This window comes from Podarcis liolepis (genome assembly GCF_965112155.1).
Source record: "Podarcis liolepis genome assembly, chromosome: 4".
In the NCBI taxonomy this organism is placed as follows: Eukaryota; Metazoa; Chordata; class Lepidosauria; order Squamata; family Lacertidae; genus Podarcis; species Podarcis liolepis.
This window is the reverse complement of record NC_139558.1, coordinates 65,992,294-66,014,085: the sequence shown is the minus strand read 5'-3', so window position 1 is coordinate 66,014,085 and position 21,792 is coordinate 65,992,294. Positions and strand designations below refer to the sequence as shown.

The window sequence follows — 21,792 nt, the reverse complement described above, 5'->3', positions numbered from 1 at the left end:
CTCCAAGCCCCGGAGCCCTCAGTCAGTGCCCAACCTGGCTGACAGCTGGGGCCAGGCCTGCATCCAAAGAAAACTTAGGGGTGTGGGTGAAATGTTTCTCTGGGAAGTGCTTTGGGGATCCTGTTTATATCTAAATTTCAGGGTCATAAACTGTGAGTGCACACACACATATCCTTTCAGCTAATTCTTTATTCTGGACACTCTCCTGAGTTATGCCTGAAGTAACTCATTATCCCGGTGCAGAAAACGGGAGATTTCTTTGGGCCAGCAATTAACAGAGGTGCTCGTGGAAATGTAACTAAATAAATCTGCTGCAGCAGCAACAAAACAATAAAACAGTATCTAACTATCATACATGAAAGTCAAATTGGATACTCCCCATTGAAACAAACCATTGATCACACATTTACTGTGAACCTCATAAATAAATATAGTGGTGTGTTTTTTTAATGGGAAAAGGTACTTGACTGCTTTATGGTTTTTTTTAGGAAGTCTTTGACTTAAATCTGACACCTCAGATGAAAGCTTAAATTGCTACAAAATGGAAATTGTGGGGGAAATGGCCTAAATCAATCGGTGTATCAGTCCATCAAAAATAAGGCAAGAATAAGCAACATGCAAATGGAGGACTTGAAGCATGCAAAAAGGAGCAAAACTGCGAAAGAAAACCCGTCTCTTCACTAGCTATATCTGCATGATCTGTGAAACAGCCTCTGATTTCAGCATCTTTCAAATAAAGTGTGAGAGAAAGAACACAATAGGCTTGATTTTTCACTGTTTAGTATCTGGAAAAGTAATTGACTTTTGTGTAAACTGAGTGCAGTGCCATTGTGTTGTAGCTATAAAGTACCTCTGTTTTACAGCTACATATCTATGAACTCTGAATATATCTAATAGTAGTTTAAATTACCTTCTGGGGCACCTTTTTCTGATGATGAAAAGTTCCGTGTGCTTTATGGATTTGAGGCTTATTTGTGGAAAGCGACAAATAATTTCTGCTACTACTATAGAATCATAGAATTGTAGAGTTGGAAGGGACCCCAAGGGTCATCTAGTCCAACCCCCTGCAATGCAGGAATCTCAACTAAAGCATGCATGACAGATAGCCATCCAACTTAAAAACCTCCAATGACTGTTGAACAGCTCTTATTGTCAGACAGCTCTTCCTGAGGTTTAGTCGGAATCTCCTTTCTTGTAACTTGAAGCTATTGGATCAAGTCCTACCCTCCAGAGCAGGAGAAAACAAGTTTGCTCCATCTTCCATGTGACAGCCCTTAAGATATTTGAAGATGTCTATCATATCTCCTCTCACTCTCCTCTTTTCCAGGTGAAACATACCTAGCCCCTTCAAGTATTCTTCATAAGGCTTGATTTTCTGACTTTTGATCATATTGGGTGGCTACAAATCCACCTAACAGTTACCTTGTCCAACCTGCATTTTACCAGCTTCCTCACAAGAATATCATGGGGGACTTTCTCAAAAGCCTTATGAAATCAAGATACACTATGCTCACAGCATTCCCCTGATCCACCAAGCTTGTAACTCTCTCTCTATATATATAAAAGAGAGAGGTTTGTCTGGCATGACATGTTTTTGAGAAATACATGTTGGGTCTTAGTAATCATAGTATCCTTTTCCAAGTGTTCACAGACATACCGAATTATCTGTTCTAGGACGTTTCTTGCTATCAGTGCCAAGCTCATCAGTTGGTAGTTACCCAAGTCCCCCCCCCTTTATTACTACTACTAGTAATAATAAAAAGATGTTGGTAGTGGTGGCTGGTCAGGAACTGATACAGCAATAGAGCAAAAGTTTTGTTTTCTGTGAAATTGGTGTTCTGCTGCAGGTAGAGAAGAATAGCTGTTCTGCGGAAGGAGTATGTGCTAGCCAGTTTGCAGAGAAGGGCACAGAGTTTTGATGAAAGAAACAGCATTTGCTTGGGCAGGAGTGGGAGGGCTGAGCAAGAACTACTACCATCCAGAAGAGTAGTGTGACAAAACTCTAACATTACTCAGGGATGATCAGGCAAAATATACACTGCTGTTGAAGTTATGGCTAATTAACAAAGTACATCCCTCTTGCTTAGGATTCAGCAGCCAGTGACACAGCGTTGCTTGCTGTGCAATGAGAGCCAACCTTTGCGATGGAGGGAGCTGCTGAGCTGAGCACTAATGTGTAGAGAGCAGGAATAGCTAATATGCCCTCCAGATGCTTTTGGACTCCAACTCCCATCAATCCCAACCGGCATGGCTAATGGTCATGGCTGATGGGAGTTGTTGTCCAGCAATATCTGTAGGGCTCCTTGTTGGCCACCCTAGCATGGAAAGAAAGTTGAGACTGAGAATAAAGAGAGAGTTTCTGGTATGCTCACCAACTTTGTATTTTCAGGACAGCTGGGATTCCTTTTGAATTAAAATTAAAATTTAATATTGGACTGTCTTGACTTGACGCCCCCCCCCCAAATGACACTTCTGGGATTGGTGTGTGAGAGATAGTGATTTCCAATGTCCTAGGTTGTAATTGTAGTTCCATGAAGTCACATTGGAAGCGAATTCAAAGATTCCGCCGCAGGCAGAACATCCAAGTGAAACCAGGAAAACAATTTAAATAGGAGCAACACAATTTCTCAAAGGGGATTGGCACATTCCTATCTGGATGTAAATTCCATATGCTTTCCCACCATATATCAAGATACCAGTACATTTAAGACATACCTTGGTTCTTGAACGTAATCCGTTCCAGAAGTCCGTTCGACTTCCGAAACGTTCGAAAACCAAAGCACGGCTTTTATTTGGTGCAGGCGCCCTGGAAACAATAGCCGGCAGCCGCATCGGATGTTCGGCTTCTGGAAAAGATTAAAAAACCGGTACAGTTACTTCTGGGTTTTTGGCTGAAATGTTTGAGTACCAAGGCGTTCGAGAACCAAGGTTTCACTGTATTAGAATTACATACCCAAACTCTCGCCCATGAAGTAGCCACATAAAACAGCAGTCCTCACCAACCTAGTATTGTCCATAAGATTTGGAAAATAGCTCGCATCAGCCAGCCCATTTGTTTTCCTAAACTGCCCGCAATTTTCAGGATCTCATCCCTGGATACCTTTTTAAAAATTGGACTTACATTGGCCACTTTTCTATTCTCAGGTATGGAGGCTAGTCTTAGGGACAAGGTTTTTTTTTTATTGTTAGAAAACCAGCAGTTTTACATTTGAATTCTTTAAGAACTTTCAGGTGGATGCCATCTGCACCTGGTGATTTGTCTGTTTCTATTTTGTCATTGCGATCTAGAACTGCACCTCTTTTCACCACTGTTTGTCTCAGTTCCTCAGACTTCGTTCCCGTGAAAGTTGTGTCAGGTTCAGGGAACTGTAATTTAAAAAGTTTTAGAACATCCTGCCCCCACAATAAATTCTTACCCTCAAAATAACCAGGTAGAGAAGCCTTCAATGACCATGCTGGCTGGAGCTGTAGTTCAAAACTTCTGGAGGGCACCAGGATGGCAAAAATGAAATTAAGTTAGAAATGGCCCACCAATGCTTGCTACACACAGAGAGCTCTCACCTCCTTAATTATATGCATTGAGATCCATCTTTTGAATGTATGTGCCTCCATTTTTATCTTCCAAAGGCTAGCTCAACTCACATGTAGGCAGTAGCATGCAGGTTTTGCCATATAAATGCCCTGGAAAACAGAAATATATTGAAATTGAATTCTTTTTTGGGCTGTGGTTTGTATTTTTACAGCAGTTCAGGGAAACAAGGAAGCAGTAACAATTATTTTCCAGATGACCCCAGGTGGTGTTAAACCAGCATACCTTTCCTTCATCAAACCTGTGGATTAAAAATGAAACTCAAACAGCAAACAACCACCCACAGTAATTAAATCAACAGCATCAGTTGCCTGATCTGAAAAGCAAATAGCCTCGCCTAGAATTCAAGAATGTTTGAGGCTGTAGGCCAAAACCTACAACTCTCATTTATTGTGTGGTAAGAGGAGATCAATATCTAAACAGCTGAAGAGCATTGCATAAGGCAGTTATTATACCAATATATTTTATAACAAAGGAAAGCACAGTATCACACAATAGAGGATATACTCTTAACATATATTGGCTCTGGGTCTGTTTTCATAAATTCCTCATGAGGGTTCTTCATAGCCCACCTTCTCATTCAAATAGAAAGAGCAATGACTCTAGCTTTTAGATGTAAAAAGTACCTTATTGTGAATTATCATTCCCAGTGGTTGTTAATGTTTATGATACTGGAGGTGTTTTGGAAGGCCTGTGAAGATGTGGTGGTAATAGAATTGACTTTCCTTAAATGGAGTGACATTTTGTCCATTACATTGATAACACTTGTAGATTAACACTCCGGTTTCATTTTTTAAAAAGACATAGAGAATGTCATGGAAGGCTTAGAGGCCACACTAGTAAAGAAACTAGACAATAACTTTATTGTCTCTGTCCAAACAAAGAACAGCATTGGGATCCTCCCGATTCCACCCATACGCTGTACAGTGGTACCTTGGGTTAAGTACTTAATTCGTTCCGGAGGTCCGTTCTTAACCTGAAACTGTTCTTAACCTGAAGCACCACTTTAGCTAATGGGGCCTCCTGCTGCTGCCGCGCCGCCGGAGCACGATTTCTGTTCTCATCCTGAAGCAAAGTTCTTAACCCGAGGTAATATTTCTGGGTTAGTGGAGTCTGTAACCTGAAGCGTATGTAACCCGAGGTACCTGTATCAAAGTCTAGTGCCACCTACTGACTTCATTGTATAATTACACTATCCACACTTAACCAGCAACAAATGGTTGACATTGAATTCCAATGTAGGAATTAAACAGAAATGGGGACAAGAGACAGAACTTCTCAGCATTCCTGGTGCCTGGTGACCATGGGACAGAATAGCAGTAACCCAGCACCACCTAATAAGACGACCAGTCCCATCTTTCCAGATCATAACCCAGGAAGCCAGTCCAGAAGGATACTATAATAGATAACATAAAGCACCACTGAAATATTGCGAGGCATGTTTGTGATTTGAGGAAAGGATTTCCTTTAAAAATCGAAGATGTTTCTTGCATCCCGGGAGGCCACTTTGGTGCTACTAACGCAGCGGTTTGACTTCACCCCCGGAGGCGCACTCCATTGTCTCTCGGGACTGAAGGATGCCAACACCTATGTGATCAAGCCCCCCCCCCCCTTCCCTGATAGGTGTGTGTCTTGCTGTGAAGAAATCAGTTTTATTGTTTTCTGTCTTTCATCGCCAGGGGAAGGGATTTAAAGCCGTTAGAGCAAAAGGTGCGGAGGACGTTTCGCCGTTCTTGCTGCGACTGGGAAGCAGGTGGCGCCGAGAACCCACCCTTTCTCAAGTGGGAAGCGCTTCCCGTGGAGTCTGCCTCTCTGACCAGTAATCCCCAGCGTGTCCCATAATCCCATATTGCCCAAACACGGCCCCTGAAGCGGAGAAGCGGGGGGGGGCACTCGTGCGCCCAAAGACGTCCCCCATCTCACTTCCTTGCCCCCTACATTTCAACTGAATTTACTTTGCAAACGAGCGTGCGTTAAGGCTGCAAACCTAAACCACGTTTCCTGGGAGCAAAACCCAGTCAGTCTGACTCCGGAGTCAACATGCTTTAGGATTCCGCGCGACGCTGACAGGCGAGACAGGACCCTTCGCCTCTCTCACTTCCAACGTGTGGGACTATTTCGGGCTACTCGATTTTGAGCCTCTTTGCGCGCTTTATCCGCCTGAGCGGCCAACTTCCTTCCTTCCTTCCTCCCCGCCTTCTTTCTTCTTCCCGCCTGGTTTGAAGGGCTTCGCTTTCTAGTTGCCGGCACTTTGTTCCCCCTTTCGGGATCCCAGCGCCGAGACGGAGAGTGGAAGGGGCGGGATTTGGCGGCGAGCGCCGCGCACCGGCCGAGAGCGCGCGCCGGGTGCGGGGCGTGCCGAGCGAGGTGCGGAGGTTGCTTGGTTGTTCAATGCAATGGAACTAGTGGATGGCTTCCCTCGGCCGGGCTGAGGCGGCGCGGGGAATCCCTCGGCAGCGCCGTCGGAGGACAAGCCGCTGCTGCCGGCTGGCGGGGAGCGCAGCCGCTTCACCTCCTCCTCCTCCTCCCCTTTAAGGGGGTGGGGGCCGGGCCGGCCTTCCCTCGGCACCTGTGGGAGGGGGAGCGGGGCGGGGGCAGGGAAAGTTTGTCCCTGTGGTTGGCTGCGCGGCCGGGCTGAGGAGGGGGACGGCGGCGACGGCGGAGACTGAGGCGGGCGGCTCCCTCGCTCCTGCCGGCTCCCAGGACAAGCCAGCCAGCGGGGAAGAGGCGGGCGAGGGCTGCTCGCTGCTCTGTCTCGCGCCCGGGTTATTATTGCTTTGTGGCCCCAACCCCTGTTGGAGGCTCCGCTTTAGCTGAGGGGCTGCTGGCTCGCTGACCGACTTGGGGGGGCTCCGGCTGGCTGGCTCTCGGCGCGCTTCTTGCCCGCCCCCAATTCTGGACGCAGAGGCATGGGGCACCGAGGGGAGGACGCGCCCCTGCTGCTGCTTCTCCTGTCGCTATTTGGTGAGTCCTTGGAACATGGGGAGAGAGCGGGGTGGGTGGGAAAAAGAGGGGTGGGATGTGCGAGTGGGGGGCGAGAGCAAGGGAGGGAGACACTAGACGATGTGAGGGCGATGTTAGCGCGACTCGGGTGGTGGGGATCCTGACCCGACCTAGCTCTGTTGCGGGATATGAGCAGTGCCTTGGGTTGTTTTTTTGGTCTTTGTCTTTTTTAAAATCAAATCATCAAGGGTTGAACTGTAGGGTTGTCTGCTCGAGAGCCATGTATGTTGTGACCCTTTGTAGCCTGGAAAAATATACCCGCGCAAGTTGTTAGTGGAGGAAGGCACTCTGCCCATGCTTGCAGGTCTCTCACCCCCCACCCCCCTGTGCAGGACCCAGCTCTCCAGTGAAGTGACCCGGCACACTTTTAGAGTCCCAAGTGATTTATGTGACTGGAGGAGGCAGCCCTACTCCGTGACCAAAAATGAGACCCCCTCCTCCCCAGTGCCATATTCCTCTTATGTCCTCACAAAACATTAATGCAGCTTTAATCTCCACTTTATAAGCGGGTGTTAAAAGACTGGAAACAGATCCACTCTTGTATTCTTCTTCATATCTCTGTCATAGCAGAGGTAACTAAACTCTGTGTCTAATTCCTTCCTTAATGTAGCGGGAGGTCTAGTTTTTTGTCTAGTCTTCTCATGAATAGAGAATGGTCACCTTTGGGGGGATAGGATGGCTGGCTTTAGCGGCTGCCCTTTAAGGTGTGAGTTCATTAAATCATTGTGAACTCTGTCTAAAGCTTTGGTACTTTTAATGATTTGGGGGAAAGGCGTCTTCTTACATTGTTCATATACGGTGCTTAGATTAAACCTTTCACAGTTTCCTTCAGTATATTTTATTCACTTCTTTCATTTTGGAAGTTGCCATGCCAGTGCGTCCAGCAGTTGATTTCACTTCCTAGTTCTTTCTATGACACCTAGTTTAATGGAAACATGCTTCTGCTGAAATTTGCCCACATAGCTTTGCAGCATTAAAGAACTAGCATTAAAGAGTTTTGCATGCATTGGGTGCGTGTGTGAGAGAGAGAGTGTGTGTGTGTGCTCTGGTATTCAGAGGTGTTCTGGTGTTCAGAAGTGCTCTGGCGCTAATTTTAGTGTTGTTAATTTGAGTTCTGAATATACCATACTAATTAATGCATGGCACATCTATAATTGCTAAAAGTTTGTAGACTCTCTGGAACAGCTGCCCTGGTGTGTTTTCCGGTGCTAGACTAGGAGTGTTCCATACTTGGCTTTTGGGCTCTAGTGTTTGGAGCACTTCAGAACAACACATTTTAAAATAAGAACCATGTGTGAGAGAGTGAAAAAACCTAGAAAATATAGAATGTAGAGGGATTTTTAAATGAGACTCCTAGTGCATCACAGCTTAAAGAAAAGATATTTCAGAGCTTCTGTAATTAACCTATAAGATATCAGTTATACAACACAGTAAAGTTTTATAGAAAAGCTTTAGTGTTTAACATGTCAAGATTTACAATAATTTTATTGGCTTAAGCAGAGGGTAATGGAGGCCTTGGGGTGCATAATGGAAGAACCATTTCTCTTAAGGATTATTCGTTATCTAAAATCATTTCTTCAGTACTTAGATCTTCATCAAATCTGAAGTTCTTGGTATTTTCATATGCAAAATATTGGATTTATTATAATCTGGACACACCATGTTTCATGTCTCCATCCTCCTCCTCTAAGATGAAATGAATGGTTTAAATAATTCCTTAACTTAAAATATTTAGTGGACCTGGTGTTCATGTCTGTTTAGTTCAAAGAAGACAGGTCTGCCCTTCATGGCCTAGGGCTGTGTACATGTACTAGTTTTGTGGCAGACTTGCTTGTTGACCCAAGTTTGTCCAAATAAAATAAAAAGCAATGGTGTTGGACCCAATGGTTTGTTGCCTTTTTAGAGAAAAGGGGACACGTGGATGCATATCTGAGTGCTAAACTTACTTCCTTGCAGTTTATTTCCCCCTCCCCATTTCACTCCCCCAGCTGGCCTCCAATAGTGGAAGTGAGAGGGGCTATGTGAGACTCACAAGGCGGAGGTGGTAGAGGGAAGAGACTACAGACAGGTAAATTGCAGTTATAGGAAGGTTCATTTTTCCTTAATCTGTGTGTCCCTCTTGATCTAAAGATAAGACTAGTCCTGATGTGAACAGACCTGGGTGTCATCACATATAGTGTGATAATAAAAATGCTAGTTCCAACATTCAGTTGTGCATGTGGTACTGCCCAGTAGAGACGTAGGTGGCGCTGTGGTCTAAACCACTGAGCCTCTTGGGCTTGCTGATCAGAAGGTCAGCGGTTCAAATCCACGTGACGGGGTGAGCTCCCAGCTTCTGCCAACCTAGCAGTTTGAAAGCACACCAGTACAAGTAGATAAATAGGTATCACTGTGGCAGGAAGGTAAACAGCATTTCCGTTCACTATTGTTTCCATCACAGTGTTCCTTTTGCGCCAGAAGCAGTTTAGTCATGCTGGCCATATAACCCGGAAAGCTGTCTGTGGACAAATGCCTTCTCCCTCGGCCTGAAATTGAGATGAGCGCCGCAACCCCATGGTCACCTTTGACTGGACTTAACTGTCCAGGGGTCCTCTGCTCTTTTTTTTTTTTTAACCTTTTCACTGCCCACAATGCTGATGGAAGATCACTTGTTTTAAAGTGCCCTTGTATTAACGTTGGCTACAGAGAGAAGGCTGTTGACAAATATTTTTAAAATTATTTCTCTCATTTTTGCATGATTGTACAGTGGTAATGAGAGGCAAGTTTGTTGGGAGTTTGATTCTGTCTCCCTCATATAAGTGAATAGGGTACAGGCAACCTGCCATTTATGCACGTTCAATTATGTGCATGACTGTGAATGCATGCATTGCACCGAACCTGGAAGTGTTGCAAAAAGTCACCAAAATGTCACAAAAAGGGGGTAGAGCAGGGGTGTAACAGGGTGTTTGTAGGTTTTTCTTGCGGTGTTTCAAAAATACACAATTTCACTGATGCGTGCAGTGCCTCAGAACACGTGTAAATGGGAGGTTGCCTGTATCAGAAAATGTCAAGCATATTTAGTTAGGCCTTGTGTCTATGAAGGTTGAAGTTTAGGGAAATAATTTGCTGATATATTTGGAGAGGTTTGGTATGGCATGTATAGGGGACATGACCAAAGGTCTTTCCTGCTATCGGGGTAATTACCTACCGTAGTTATATATTTACCAAACCAAGTAAGTGTACAAGGAAACGCGTTGCTATTTCTGCCTTCAACAGAGCGTGTCTTCTAACTATGGTTTCATAGGGAAACAGCTGAGGTACATGTCTTGGGAAGGTGGCTGAACCTGCTGATGGCATGTGGCATTGCATTCTGAGCATGAGCGTTTCAGTCTTTAGTTTACCTTTTAACAGCATGAGAACTGCAAGAAAAAAAATTAAATACCCACAAGTAGGTCTGTTTTGCCAAACCACGTGGAAAGCCACCTTGCAAGTTCTTATGCAAGTTGTGTGTATTTGATCTGTAACCTGAGCAAATGTCAGCCTTTCCAGTCCTAATTAAGATAACTGTTCCATTTAATTAAAAAACTGCTTCTTTCTTTTGGTGGGAAAGGGCTTGAGGGAAAGCAGGTGACTCATGTTGTACCACAGCAAGAACATTCCCAATCAACATTCAAAATCCCCAGGTAATCAATATTTGTCTTCCATGCCTCAGAAGTTCTTGCATTGCTTTTTCTGTCTAATCTCCAGTTCCTGGCTAGCATTAGGGATCTTTCAGAGAGCTTCATTTCATGTCCATTGTTTGCAATGGCTTGCATTTCCAGCTGTTTGATTTCTTTGATGCTACAACAGTTAGTAATTTGAATCAAGGTTTAATTCAAAACCCTGCAGTTAAAGGCTTCCAGTAATTAGTTGCTTGTCTGCTTGTAATCATGAACCTCATGAAACAGTGTTCTTTGCAATGCAATTATAGTAAAAAGTCAAAGCAAGAGAGAGTGTAAAGGGCTTTGCCCATTAGATATGCTATTTCACTGATCAATACTAGAAATGAGTATGCAGAGGAAAGATATGGGGAAGTCCTGATGCTTGAAAGGATTAAAGGGTGAAATTAATATGTGCTGAGTTACCTGTTCTTTTCCAACTGCCAGCAACCTGATATTACATTTTCCTCATTCCTCTATGGTAAAGAATAAAAACAATTCTGCTCTGTCATCCAGCACTTTTAAGAGTAGGGTTTGCCCAACTTGGTATGAAAAGAGAGAGTTCCAGTGTGGCTTTGCTTCACTGAGATCAACCGCTTTTTGCATGCTCTTGCTCTTCTCCTCTGTTCCTAAATTTCATAAGAATTTAAGGCTCTGCAAAGTGATTGCATCCAGGTGGATGGTGCAGATATTTTTCACACTAATTATTTCCCATTATTGACCATTACTGTTGTTGGCATCCATCTGTCTCAAGAGGGAATGGAGTATGCCTCCAGGGGTAGAGTCAAACCACTGTGTTAGCACACCGATGTGATCTCCCTGGGGTGTATGGAGGTCCTGGGCTACCCAGACAACAATACCCCCTTTCTTGGCCACTCTGATGTGTGGAGAGCAGAGCAACATGTTTGGTACCAACTTGGCTGCAGAGGTTGCCAGAAGGAGATGTACAAGGTGCTGTCCAACCACTTTAGGGACTCAGCTCGGGATTTGTGTAGCCTTCTCCTGAAATATCTCGCAAGCCAGCAGAGGTTTAGGATCAAAGTTTTCCTTTTCCTAGATGGGCTGTCTTCCCAGGTTGATGAACCCCATCAGCCCCTCACTTCCCTCTACAACAGTGTTTCCCAACCTTTTTTGGGCAAAGGCACACTTGTTTCATGAAAAAAATCTTGAGGCACACCACCATTACAGCCCCGTGACGTCAGCGCGCAGCGTCACGCCGGGAGGGACATGAATTGCTAGCAAATTACATAATCACCTCCTTGAGGGCTGGCTCATCTTCTCCGAAGGCAGAACCCCATTAATTAACAGCACAGACTCACACCATAGCCAAGACGAGGGGGGAAAACCTCAGTCATGCACAGTCATGCACATGTGGGGGCTAAATGAGGACGAAGACCGGGCAGAGAGCAGGGTTCAAATCACCCCACCTGGCCAGGACAATCCCTGGGTGCTCCCTTGGGCCACTCGCCTGACCCACCTCGCAGGGCTGTTGTTGCGAGGATAACACGGGGAGAACCACGCGCGCCCCCGGGAACTCCTTGGAGGAGAAAGCGGGCGATGAATGCAATGCACGAAATATATGAGAGGCGACCAGGTTTTGCAGGTGAGGGGCCCCCGCCAGCCTCCGCTTCCAACACCCGGCGCAACGACGCCGAAGTTTCCCCCCGGGCTTGGCTCGGGGAGCAGCGCTGCTCCCCCCCGGCTCCCCTTCGCCCTCCCGGCTCTCTCTGCCGCCCACTGGGGACCCCCCTCACCTGCCAAGTCCGGAGCGCCGGTGGAAGTTGCATGCATGCATGCAGGGCGCCGCGTTGCCATTGCATTGCACTGCACTCCATGCAACGCCTACACGCATGCATTGCCTTGCACGCCCGCCAAGGGGTCTCCCCGCGGTCCGATGCGTCCCCTCCGGCGCGGATGCAGCATTGCAAAAATAACCCCCCCCCCACGCAGCCCTACCTGGGGGGCAGCCTCCGCCTCCGCCGCTCCGCCTCCGCGGGGATCCCCGGGCTCCATCCTGCCGCCCGATCTCCGCGGGGGCGCAGGCAGGCTGCGCGGGGTCTGAGCGGAAGAGCCCCTGCCCACCCGGCCGCCGCCGCTGCGCTCATTCCATGGCCGGGAGAAGAGCGCTTCAAACAAAACGCCCGGCCCGCCAGGCCACGCTGGGAAACGTAGTTCGCGCACCCCGCGCGGGCGTGGAGCCCAAGGGCGAGGGGACTACGGATCCCGGCAGCCCCCGTGCCGGGGACGGAGGGGGAGAGGCCGGGTGCAGGGATGGAGGGACGGGTGGGCGAGCGAGTGAGTGAGTGGCAGCCGCCAAGCCTTGGCCGAGAGCCAGGAAGGGCCTCCCCGGAGGAGGAGGAGGAGGAGGGAGGCGCAGAGCGGGAGGGAGCCCCAGGGGTCATCTAGTGACGGCGCCCCAATTGAAAATTTGACTTAAAAAAAAAATCTTTCGAATTTTTAAATTTTTCCCGCGGCACACCAGGCAACATCTCGCGGCACACTAGTGTGCCGCGGAACAGTGGTTGGGAAACACTGCTCTACAACACATGCAGAAACCGCCCCCTTGGCCATTGCACCCATTATTGCTCTTGTCTGCTCAGTCTGCCAGAGCTTGTCTTCACATGCAGGGGAAGTTTCTAACTTGCAGAGGGTTTGAAACCTATCAGCTGCCCATCAGCTAGCCAGTTGAAACCATTTCCTGGGGTGTGGCCACTGTTGCATGCTGATAGCTTCTAGGAGCCCCAGCTGAGAGCAGAGCACAGCATGGGGACCCAAGGTGAACAAACTACTTCAGAAGGAGCATGACATATCCCCCACCAGAAGTACTACCTCTCCCCTAACCTCCCAAACGCAGGTGAAATCCATACTTCAGATAAATTGATGTAGTCCCTTCTTGCTGCTTGTAACAACTGTCTGAGCAGAATGCACACGGGATTTCTGTTTTGATATTTAAAATATATATATCGAGGCTGCAAATTATAGAATTTATTTATTCACATGAAGCAGATAAAATAGTCCTATCTCATTTGAGCAACAAATACACTTTTGACTGTACAGTTCACAAGATGAGCTTGAATACTAAGAGCGTAGAGAGAATTGTTGGTGGCTGACTGCTGTCTATGGTGCCACTTTTGGATACTGTTTACTATTCTGAAGCATTCAAGAAAAGAATGCCTACAAATTTGTAGAGTGATTAAAGTGTTTTAGACTCATTTTTCTGGACTTTGTAGATGGTTGGACATGATGGAGGTTTACAAAATTGTGTTGGCAAGATGATGGATAGTGTTCTTCCTCTATTCTGTAATCTTGGGGTTGCCAGTTGAAGTTGAATCGAAACACTTGCCAAAAGTACTTCTACGAGTTTTTAACAAAATACGTTTTCTCCCATGAGATGCAGCAATGGCTACTAGCTTACATGGCTTTAGAAAATTAAACACATTTATGAAGGATTGGCCTCTTAATGGCTGTTAGCCTTGAGAGAGCCATTACTCTGAGAGGGTGTGTGCTTCTTTGAGTATTAGATGCTGGTGCAAGCAAGAGAAGACAATTATCTCCATTCCCAGTCTGTGAGTTTCTGGAGATATATATCTCACCAGTATTGGAGGTACCGGTAGTGGAATTTTGGTCTCGAAGGAATTGTGGTCTCATCTAGTAAGACAGCTTCTTATGGAAAAGCATTCATTCATTCATTCATAAAATGTATACTGCTTGATTGTAAAAATCAACCACCACCACATCAAAGTGGTTTGCAAAAAGTACTTGGAACTCCCACCGAGGGGAAAAAATTCTTAATTTAGCAGTATATAATTTTCTGTATTTTCTATATCCTTGTTGATACCATCGTTTGTCTTAAACACTATCTTTGCTGAGCCCTTGTGGGTTCAGTTGATTATTGATTTAAATTAAATAAAATGCCAGTGTGACTCCATGCTAATATCTCCAAGGACACAGTGCCCTTAACAGTTTCATATTGCTATAGTGAAAGCAGCTGAGGCAGTTTGTTAAATAAGAAGTTGGGAAAATGCTAATGAATGAGAAATGATGGATACAGATGTGGAGAGCATATCTCTTCTAAAACTATGTATTGGAACAAAGGCTCATGCAAAACATAGACAAGTCTAAAGCTAATAAAATATTACTGTATTTAATTTCCCAAAATTCATGAAATATGAAAACCAAAGATATTAAACAACTTTTATGCACTTCTGGCAAGTGAAGAACTGATCAAAAATGTGTTGTGGATATAGGATGCAAAGTGCTAATAATCAAGGAAAGCAGATACAGGGTATGTGTGTGAGAGGGGAAGATACTTGATGGAGAATGTACTAGGTTTAATTATAATCAATGGATTTACTTACACTATTGGTTCACCCAATACTAAGTTGAAACTGAATTTTGTCTTTGACCTTCTCACAGTGCCTATGCTGAAAACATCTGAAAATCTAAAGAGGATCACATTTCTCTGATAATACTTGGCTTGCTGCATGAAATTCAGCACCCTTGTGTCTGGGGGGAGAAATGCCACTGTGTATTGCCATCAATGTTGTGATCTGGGACTTGAACTAGTCTGACCATGTACTCTCACTTTTACTCTTCTTGATGCATGTTTTAATATTCATTGTGGACTTGTGGTGCAAAAGGAAATTAACCTGTGCGTTGTCCACCTGATCTGTGTATCGGGTTTCTTTTCTTGTGCTTGTTGCTCATTTGCACAATCTGCAACATTAACTGGCCCTGTACTGTTTCAGTAAAGTGGGAGGTTTTAATAATATGTTTCTCCATGTAAGAATCTTTGTAATTTGGAGAAAAAATGAAGAATACTATATAGGAAGGCAAGAGTAAAACTGCTCATGTTTCTGGGATGGCATAAGGTGGAGGCCACCAAATCTTAGGTGGGCTTTTTGGCACAAGTTATTGCATGACTATAGCTGTTCTTATGTTTTGACAGCAGATAAAGGGTAGATTTCCCAATACAAATGAACTTCAGGTTCTGTGAATCATTGAAGCTCAGGTTTGATTTACAGTTTACTGCAATGTTAGACACTTTTATAAAATGAAAATGGTATTGTGAGTGAGTCTAAAGAGATTGCATAGTTCTTTAGAGCTGAGAATGAGGAAATAATTGAGAGCTGCTTGTTTGAACAGGGAATGCTATCTTGGAGGTGTGAATCTGCGCTGAAATGCAGTAAATGGCCAGGATGGGCTGACGGTTCTCATTTTGGGGTTTGCACAGTCAGCTTTGTAGTAGGACTCTGTGATCACAACACAGTGCTGAGTTTCCATGAAGAGAAAATTAATATTTTGTGGTGGTTTATCATATTTTAAGAATAAACGTACTGTAAAGGTAGACTTCTCTGAGGCAAAGTAAATGGGCTGCAATGTAGGGTAGAGTTTGAAAGATGACAAGCCAAGTTATTCAGCCACTATTGACACACTTGACAGGCATGTGACTCTAAACATGTCTGACTACTACTTAGTTGGTGCTCAAGGAATAAGCTTTTGTTGAAGCTGAGTATTTGTGGGGATGCTCAAATGGTGTGGTAGGAGAAACTCATCCTATTGCAATCTTGGTCCTGCTCTACCAGGTGGCAATTTGCCAGATACTGGTTATGATACAACACAAACCAAAACAAAGGAGTTAAACGTGTAACTGGGATTGTTATTACTGGGTAGAGGAGTGCCCTTGCAAGGTGCTTGGGGAGCAATGGATGCAAGTCAGCTTTACATGGGAGGTGGGGGGAAGATGCCAATAGAGTCTTTGGCATTAGTGATTTAGCCTTCATGAACAGGAGGAACAATGCCTCTGCTATCTTTCCTGAAGCAGTTCTAGGGTAATATGTGTGTGTGGAATAGGATTCTGCTGCTGCCTCTGTCTTCTAAGCCTCCTTTAGGAGACAGGTTCAAGAGAAGGAGTAACTGATGGATATACGAATGTCTAAAATGCCACTTAACCCCTTTTACTTCCTGAAGGATTTGGGGTGAGCAAGTAGCATGGTCAGGTTTGGGGAAATAGGCTAGCCTCCTCACTTCTTTTCTCTTTGAGACAATGGGAGGTGAACAGTGTGAGGAAGAAGAAGTAGAGAAATGGTAGTGAAGTATTATTTGCCTGCCTGTCAAACTTGAGTTTTTGACTAGATCTTGATACTGAAGTATGCTCATAACTGGGAATGACAATTCTGTGCCACGGAAGGGTTTATTGCTATGTGACATTCTTTCCACCCTCCTTCACCTGCCCCTCTTCTGTTATTCTCTGCTTAGGCCACCTTTAGAAACTTTTGCTGCTGCAGTGAAGTCCAGTAGTGTTATGTTCTTTGAGAGCCGTGCTTCAAAGGACCATCTCAATTAAACGCCCTTTTTATATATGTCAGCAGTCCCAACTTCTGACCCTCTATGTAAGCATAAACGTAGCGTGAGAGTTGACAGATCCAGGTGGAACAATTCCTGTTATCTCGGTAGGTGGAATTGCTGTTAACTGCGTATCCATAAGGACCCAGATGAACACTCTTCACATGAGTACTTGCTGTGGATGGTTGAGACTGCTTGCGTAGAACAAAACTGTCATATGAACTGGTCCCAAAGGAGCGAACATTCTGTCTGAATTGCCATCATATGAGGCACTAACTTACATATTTAAAATTGGTCTTGGTACTCTATTTATAACAGAAGTGCAAAACCTTTTGTTGTCACTGTCAAGGGCTGCAATATGTCAGGGTGTGCATGCCAGCCAGACATGGGTGTGGCAAAAGCCAGTAGTGGTCAAGCCAATCTCTTCTCTTCTCTTTTTTATCTGCCCCCTTTCTGGACTGTATCATTCCTAAAATCAGAGAGATGAAAGTCTCCCCCCCCCCAAAAAAAAATTCCAGGTTTTACTTGCACTTAATATGCAGTATGAAGATATGCTAGACCATGTACAATGTTAGACAATCTACAGTTTTAGAGAATAATTCCTGTATATACTGTAAACATATACAACACTCAAATACAATATGCATTTCTGTGCTACCGTCTTAGTGAGAGAAGCATACAGGGCCTTCATTGCTTGTCAGTTGTTGCTTGCTGCCTTCTTCTGACCTTCAATCTAGTTTGGGGGTACTAGGAGCAGTATCCTGTATCTGCTGTCGTTTTGATCTGACTCCTCTCTTGTAGCAGTCTATTTCATCCCTCCCTTCCTAGATACCCTCAAAACTAACAGTACAATACTTTCCTCAGAAGTAAGTCCCACCTGGTTCAGTGAATGCATGTGGCATTGCCTCTTAAGGCAAGTATGCTTTTGAGGCTGTAATCCTATAGTTCATCTAAACAATGGCTGTTATTCCTGAGTAAATGTGTATAGGCTTATGCTGTGCATTTAATAAATATGCCAAATGTACAATTTTATGTGCTAATTGTATTATAAGTAGAGCATTATTTGTTAAGGCAATAAATGGGTTTGAGTTTGATAAGTAAGTTAAGTATTGCATAGATTAAAAAAATAATAATCCTGAAATTTCCGTTTCCCACCAAATGAAGGCGGAAATGAGTTTTCCATGTCCTTAAAAATTTCCAGAAACTTTATGTCTCTGCTTGAAACATCTATCAAGCAGCTTTTATGCTTCTGTCTCTGGAGGTTGAGTTGGAGATCAGGGAGGGGCGCCAAGAGGGAGCAGTAACCTGTCTGCAGCAAAGCAAAACTTATTGATGCTTCCTACTCTTATATCTGGGGACGCGGGTGGCGCTGTGGGTTAAACCACAGAGCCTAGGACTTGCTGATCAGAAGGTCGGCGGTTCGAATCCCTGTGATGGGGTGAGCTCCCGTTGCTCAGTCCCTGCTCCTGCCAACCTAGCAGTTCGAAAGCACGCCAAAAAGTGCAAGTAGATAAATAGGTACCGCTCTGTCGGGAAGGTAAACAGAGTTTCCATGTGCTGCTCTGGTTCACCAGAAGCGGCTTAGTCATGCTGGCCACATGACCCGGAAGCTGTCTGCGGACAAACACTGGCTCCCTCGGCCTATAGAGCAAGATGAGCGCCGCAACCCCAGAGTTGGTCACGACTAGACCTAATGGTCAGGGATCCCTTTACCTTTACCTTGCTCTTATAGCTGCTCTTGCTAGAGTCCTGGGAGAGTGAGGGAGGTGGCCCTGCTTGCTGTAACTAATGTTCTTGGTGGGGAATGCAAAGCAGAAGGGGGTCTATGTGGTGAAGAGGAAGACAAGAACCCCAAAATAGTGCAAAACATAGAATTAACCACAAAACTATACCTGCAAGCTTACAGTCTAAATGGAAACACGAAAAAGGGGGTAGGGAAAGTTAATGGAGGAAGAAAAGAACTGCTTTTGTAAACATTTAAACTATTAAGAGTGTCAACAAGTAGATAGTGCTGAGTTTCTGGAGTCTTATTTTGAATTTACAACCTCTGTTTCAAAATCTGAATTGCATTCAAATTTCAAGTCTTGAATCTGTATAGAGTACGGTACCTAAAACCATTTTTTTCCTCAAATGCAACTTGAAAGGCGATATTACGGTTTGTATCCATGTAACAGTTAGAGGAAAGCTGGTATTCCAGTAATCTGACTTAATGGTAGATTGCAGCAAGTGTTGACAAATGTTGTGTGCTCTCACTTCAGTTTTGCTCATGATAGCTTGCTTTGTAAACTTCTATAATGGCAGGGACGGGACGGGGCAAGTGCAGGCATATCTCACTTGGATACAGCGAAGTATTATGCACAGTGGATGCTTAAGCATTTGGCTGGCATGAGGCCCATTAAGCTCAGTGAGGTGTGAGCTGGCAGAGCAGCTTCTGATAGCACTCTAAGGGCAAAATGGGGAGAGAGCATCAGTGGGATACTGCTGTTGTGATTGTGTCAAGGACATTGGACTTTTGGTACATGGTTCTAAAGCCGTTCAGCCAAGAAACAAAATTGATGTGTTTTTCTCCCCTTGTACAGTTGTACCTTGGTTATCGAACGGCTTAGTTGCCGAACAAATCGGCTTCCGAACGCCGCAAACCTGGAAGTAAGTGTTCCAATTTGAGAATGTTTTTCAGAAGCTAAACTTCCGACACGGCTTCCACTTGAGTGCAGGAAGCTCTTGCAGCAAATCGGAAGCTGTGCCTTGGTTTTCGAACGGTTTTCGGAACGGATTAAGTTCAAGAACCAAGGTATCACTGTATTATGGAAGAGCTAAGAGCTAAGAGGGGCAGGATTACTACACACCTTTTTACCCCAAGACAAGCCCAGGTGGCAGATGTAGTACTATTCCCCAGATAACGTCAGTTGCTAACTAAGTAAATAACACTATTTTCTCCACCACTTGAGTGGGAGGGAATACGAAGGGGGAAGGAAGAAAATGGGTAGCTCTCAGATCAGCTTTTCCCCCCCTTTTCTTTCCTGGGCAGTGGAAGACATCAGGAAAGGCAGGAAAGGTTGCACCTTGGTAATAACCAAGTGCACAGATGGGTGTGTGTACCTTCTTGCTACCCCAGGTCCTGGAAAGGCAACCTTCCTCTCTCTGTGTATTATGCCAATACATTTATTCAGCTAACCAACATCACAAAATGGGGCACAAGCTTTTGCGTTCTCCAGAACTCTGCATAAGGCCAGATGGTTAATGGTCCAAGGGGAAGAGAAAAATTGGCTGGTGTCCAAGCTATCCGAGTCTTGTAAACGTCTTAAAGCGGAGTGTGGGAGGAGGTAGCAGACATTCAAATGAGGCTCTTTAGGTGCTGTGCAGGTTTCACCAAGGGCTTCTGGGAGGGACACATAATGGCAGATTCCCCATCTCTACTATTAACCATCCTGCATTGCGATGGTTAATTTTGCTCGGCATACCAGCAGTAACAACTATGGCTGGAGTCAAAACAGCTACTTCAGCTCTGGCAAGGAGTTTGGGCTAGTTTAATGGGATTTTTGGCTTGAAACAGCTGACCTCAATTCTAACTGCAAGCTGCTTTTGAACCTCCTCTCAGTTTTAAAAGCAATTTGCCATGCATCATCAGGTGGTTGCAGAGGTTGTGGTTAGGCCATGACTCCAAAGAACCATGCGGGTGATTGGAGGGAATTACAGAACGCCAACTCCGGTGTTGTGTTATATGGGATCTTTTGTTTCATTTGGCTGATGGTGCAGTTTTGCTTCAGAAAACGGTTATGTGAATTAAATATATGGTTGAGTAAATAAAGGGTGGCTTACTGCAGGCATACAGCTCCTCTGTGTCTATATATAGTACTCTTAGAAAGGACTCTTGTTTTTTAAGCTTCAGAAAGAAAGAAGTCTGTCATGGCTTTCAGTTGGAGCTCATGATAAACAATTGCATTTCCTGACTATGATTTGACTTGTAGTTTGACTTGCAGTTTGAACTCTGTCTGCCATTATTAACTGGAGCGCTTCCCTAGATAGTCTTGGCAGAACTGTGAAACAAGTGGCTTTTATCAGTTCGTTCTGAGTTTTAAAAGGGGGAGTGGGTTCCAGGGAATCGCAACTGACAGAAGCAGCAAAGGTGTGATGCTAATTTTAAATTGTGTGCTGGCTTCCCATAACACACATTTTCTAATGCAATTGGGTTCGAGTGATTAGGAACACTTAGATGACTCCTGGTCTGTGTCGTATTTTCTTCCTTCAGCTGAAGTGTAAGCAGTGTTGAGTGTGGGGATCTTGAGCAGAGAAGAGGTGAGGCAGAGGAGGTGAACACCCTATCCATTGTTGGTCTGCTCCAAATCGATCTCTTCCATACAGCTTTAACTCCATGGAATTCAAAATCACCTTTGAAACGTGGGGTTAAAACTATGTGTGGCATTATGGGGGTGGACTTGGAGCAGATAAAAGGAAAGGGTTAAGGATCTCCATTGCCACTCAAAATCCCAATCTTCAAGGTTGCCTTTCTTTTTTATAACGTTTGCCCTTAATGTTTACTTTAGCCCATTGGTCCCAGAGAAAGCAGGATGCTCAATTGACCCCTTCCCCAATTTGCTTTTATTTAAGAAAAGCACAGAAAGAAAAGCAAGTACCAGGGCTTTGCTGTGCATATTTGCTCATAACATGTTTCCCCAAATCATTTGGAAAACAGTGGTTTTGCATTTTTGATTGGAAATTGTGTTACTGTTGGAGTGGGGGTTGGCAATTAATCATTGGTACTAAGGTAGCTTCTGTTGGCATGATCCTGTATAAATTCAGTGTCTTTATTTCTCACACGGATGAAGTTTGCATTCAAAATGTTGCAGCTTATTCCAACAAAGGATGGCCCTTCCTTACGACAACACAGCCGATCTCCCTGCAGCTGCATAATGAGAATGATACACACCTGGCAACTCTGTATGGAAGCACAGGCTATATGGAGTGTAGTACAGAGGCTTTTGTTTGCAGGGTCAGGCCTACAGCTGCTTTCTTGCTCTTAGCTTAGAAGCACTGCTGTTTAGCTCAAGATGACTAGGTGTGTTCACACTGTATAGCTGCCAAATGGAGGGGGGGAGGAATTATGCACCCCCTGTGTAAATAAATCTGCTGATTTCTATTAGCATTTTAATGTTCTTGTTTTGCTCTTCTGCTTTATTC

At 44.8% G+C, this 21,792-nt stretch overlaps 1 protein-coding gene across 2 annotated transcripts in view; it reads left to right on the top strand.

Moving 5' to 3' along the window:
- The first annotated feature begins 5,810 nt into the window (after positions 1 to 5,810).
- PTGFRN (prostaglandin F2 receptor inhibitor) overlaps positions 5,811 to 21,792 on the top strand; it is an 81,776-nt gene continuing 65,794 nt past the window's right edge. The window contains exon 1 of one of the 2 annotated variants that reach the window (XM_083498597.1): positions 5,811 to 6,553. In XM_083498597.1, coding sequence (XP_083354723.1) covers positions 6,499 to 6,553 — 55 coding nt within the window. In that variant the 5' untranslated portion in view covers positions 5,811 to 6,498. The remainder of the gene's footprint in view (positions 6,554 to 21,792) is intronic. The other variant, XM_083498598.1, reaches the window with a different exon arrangement.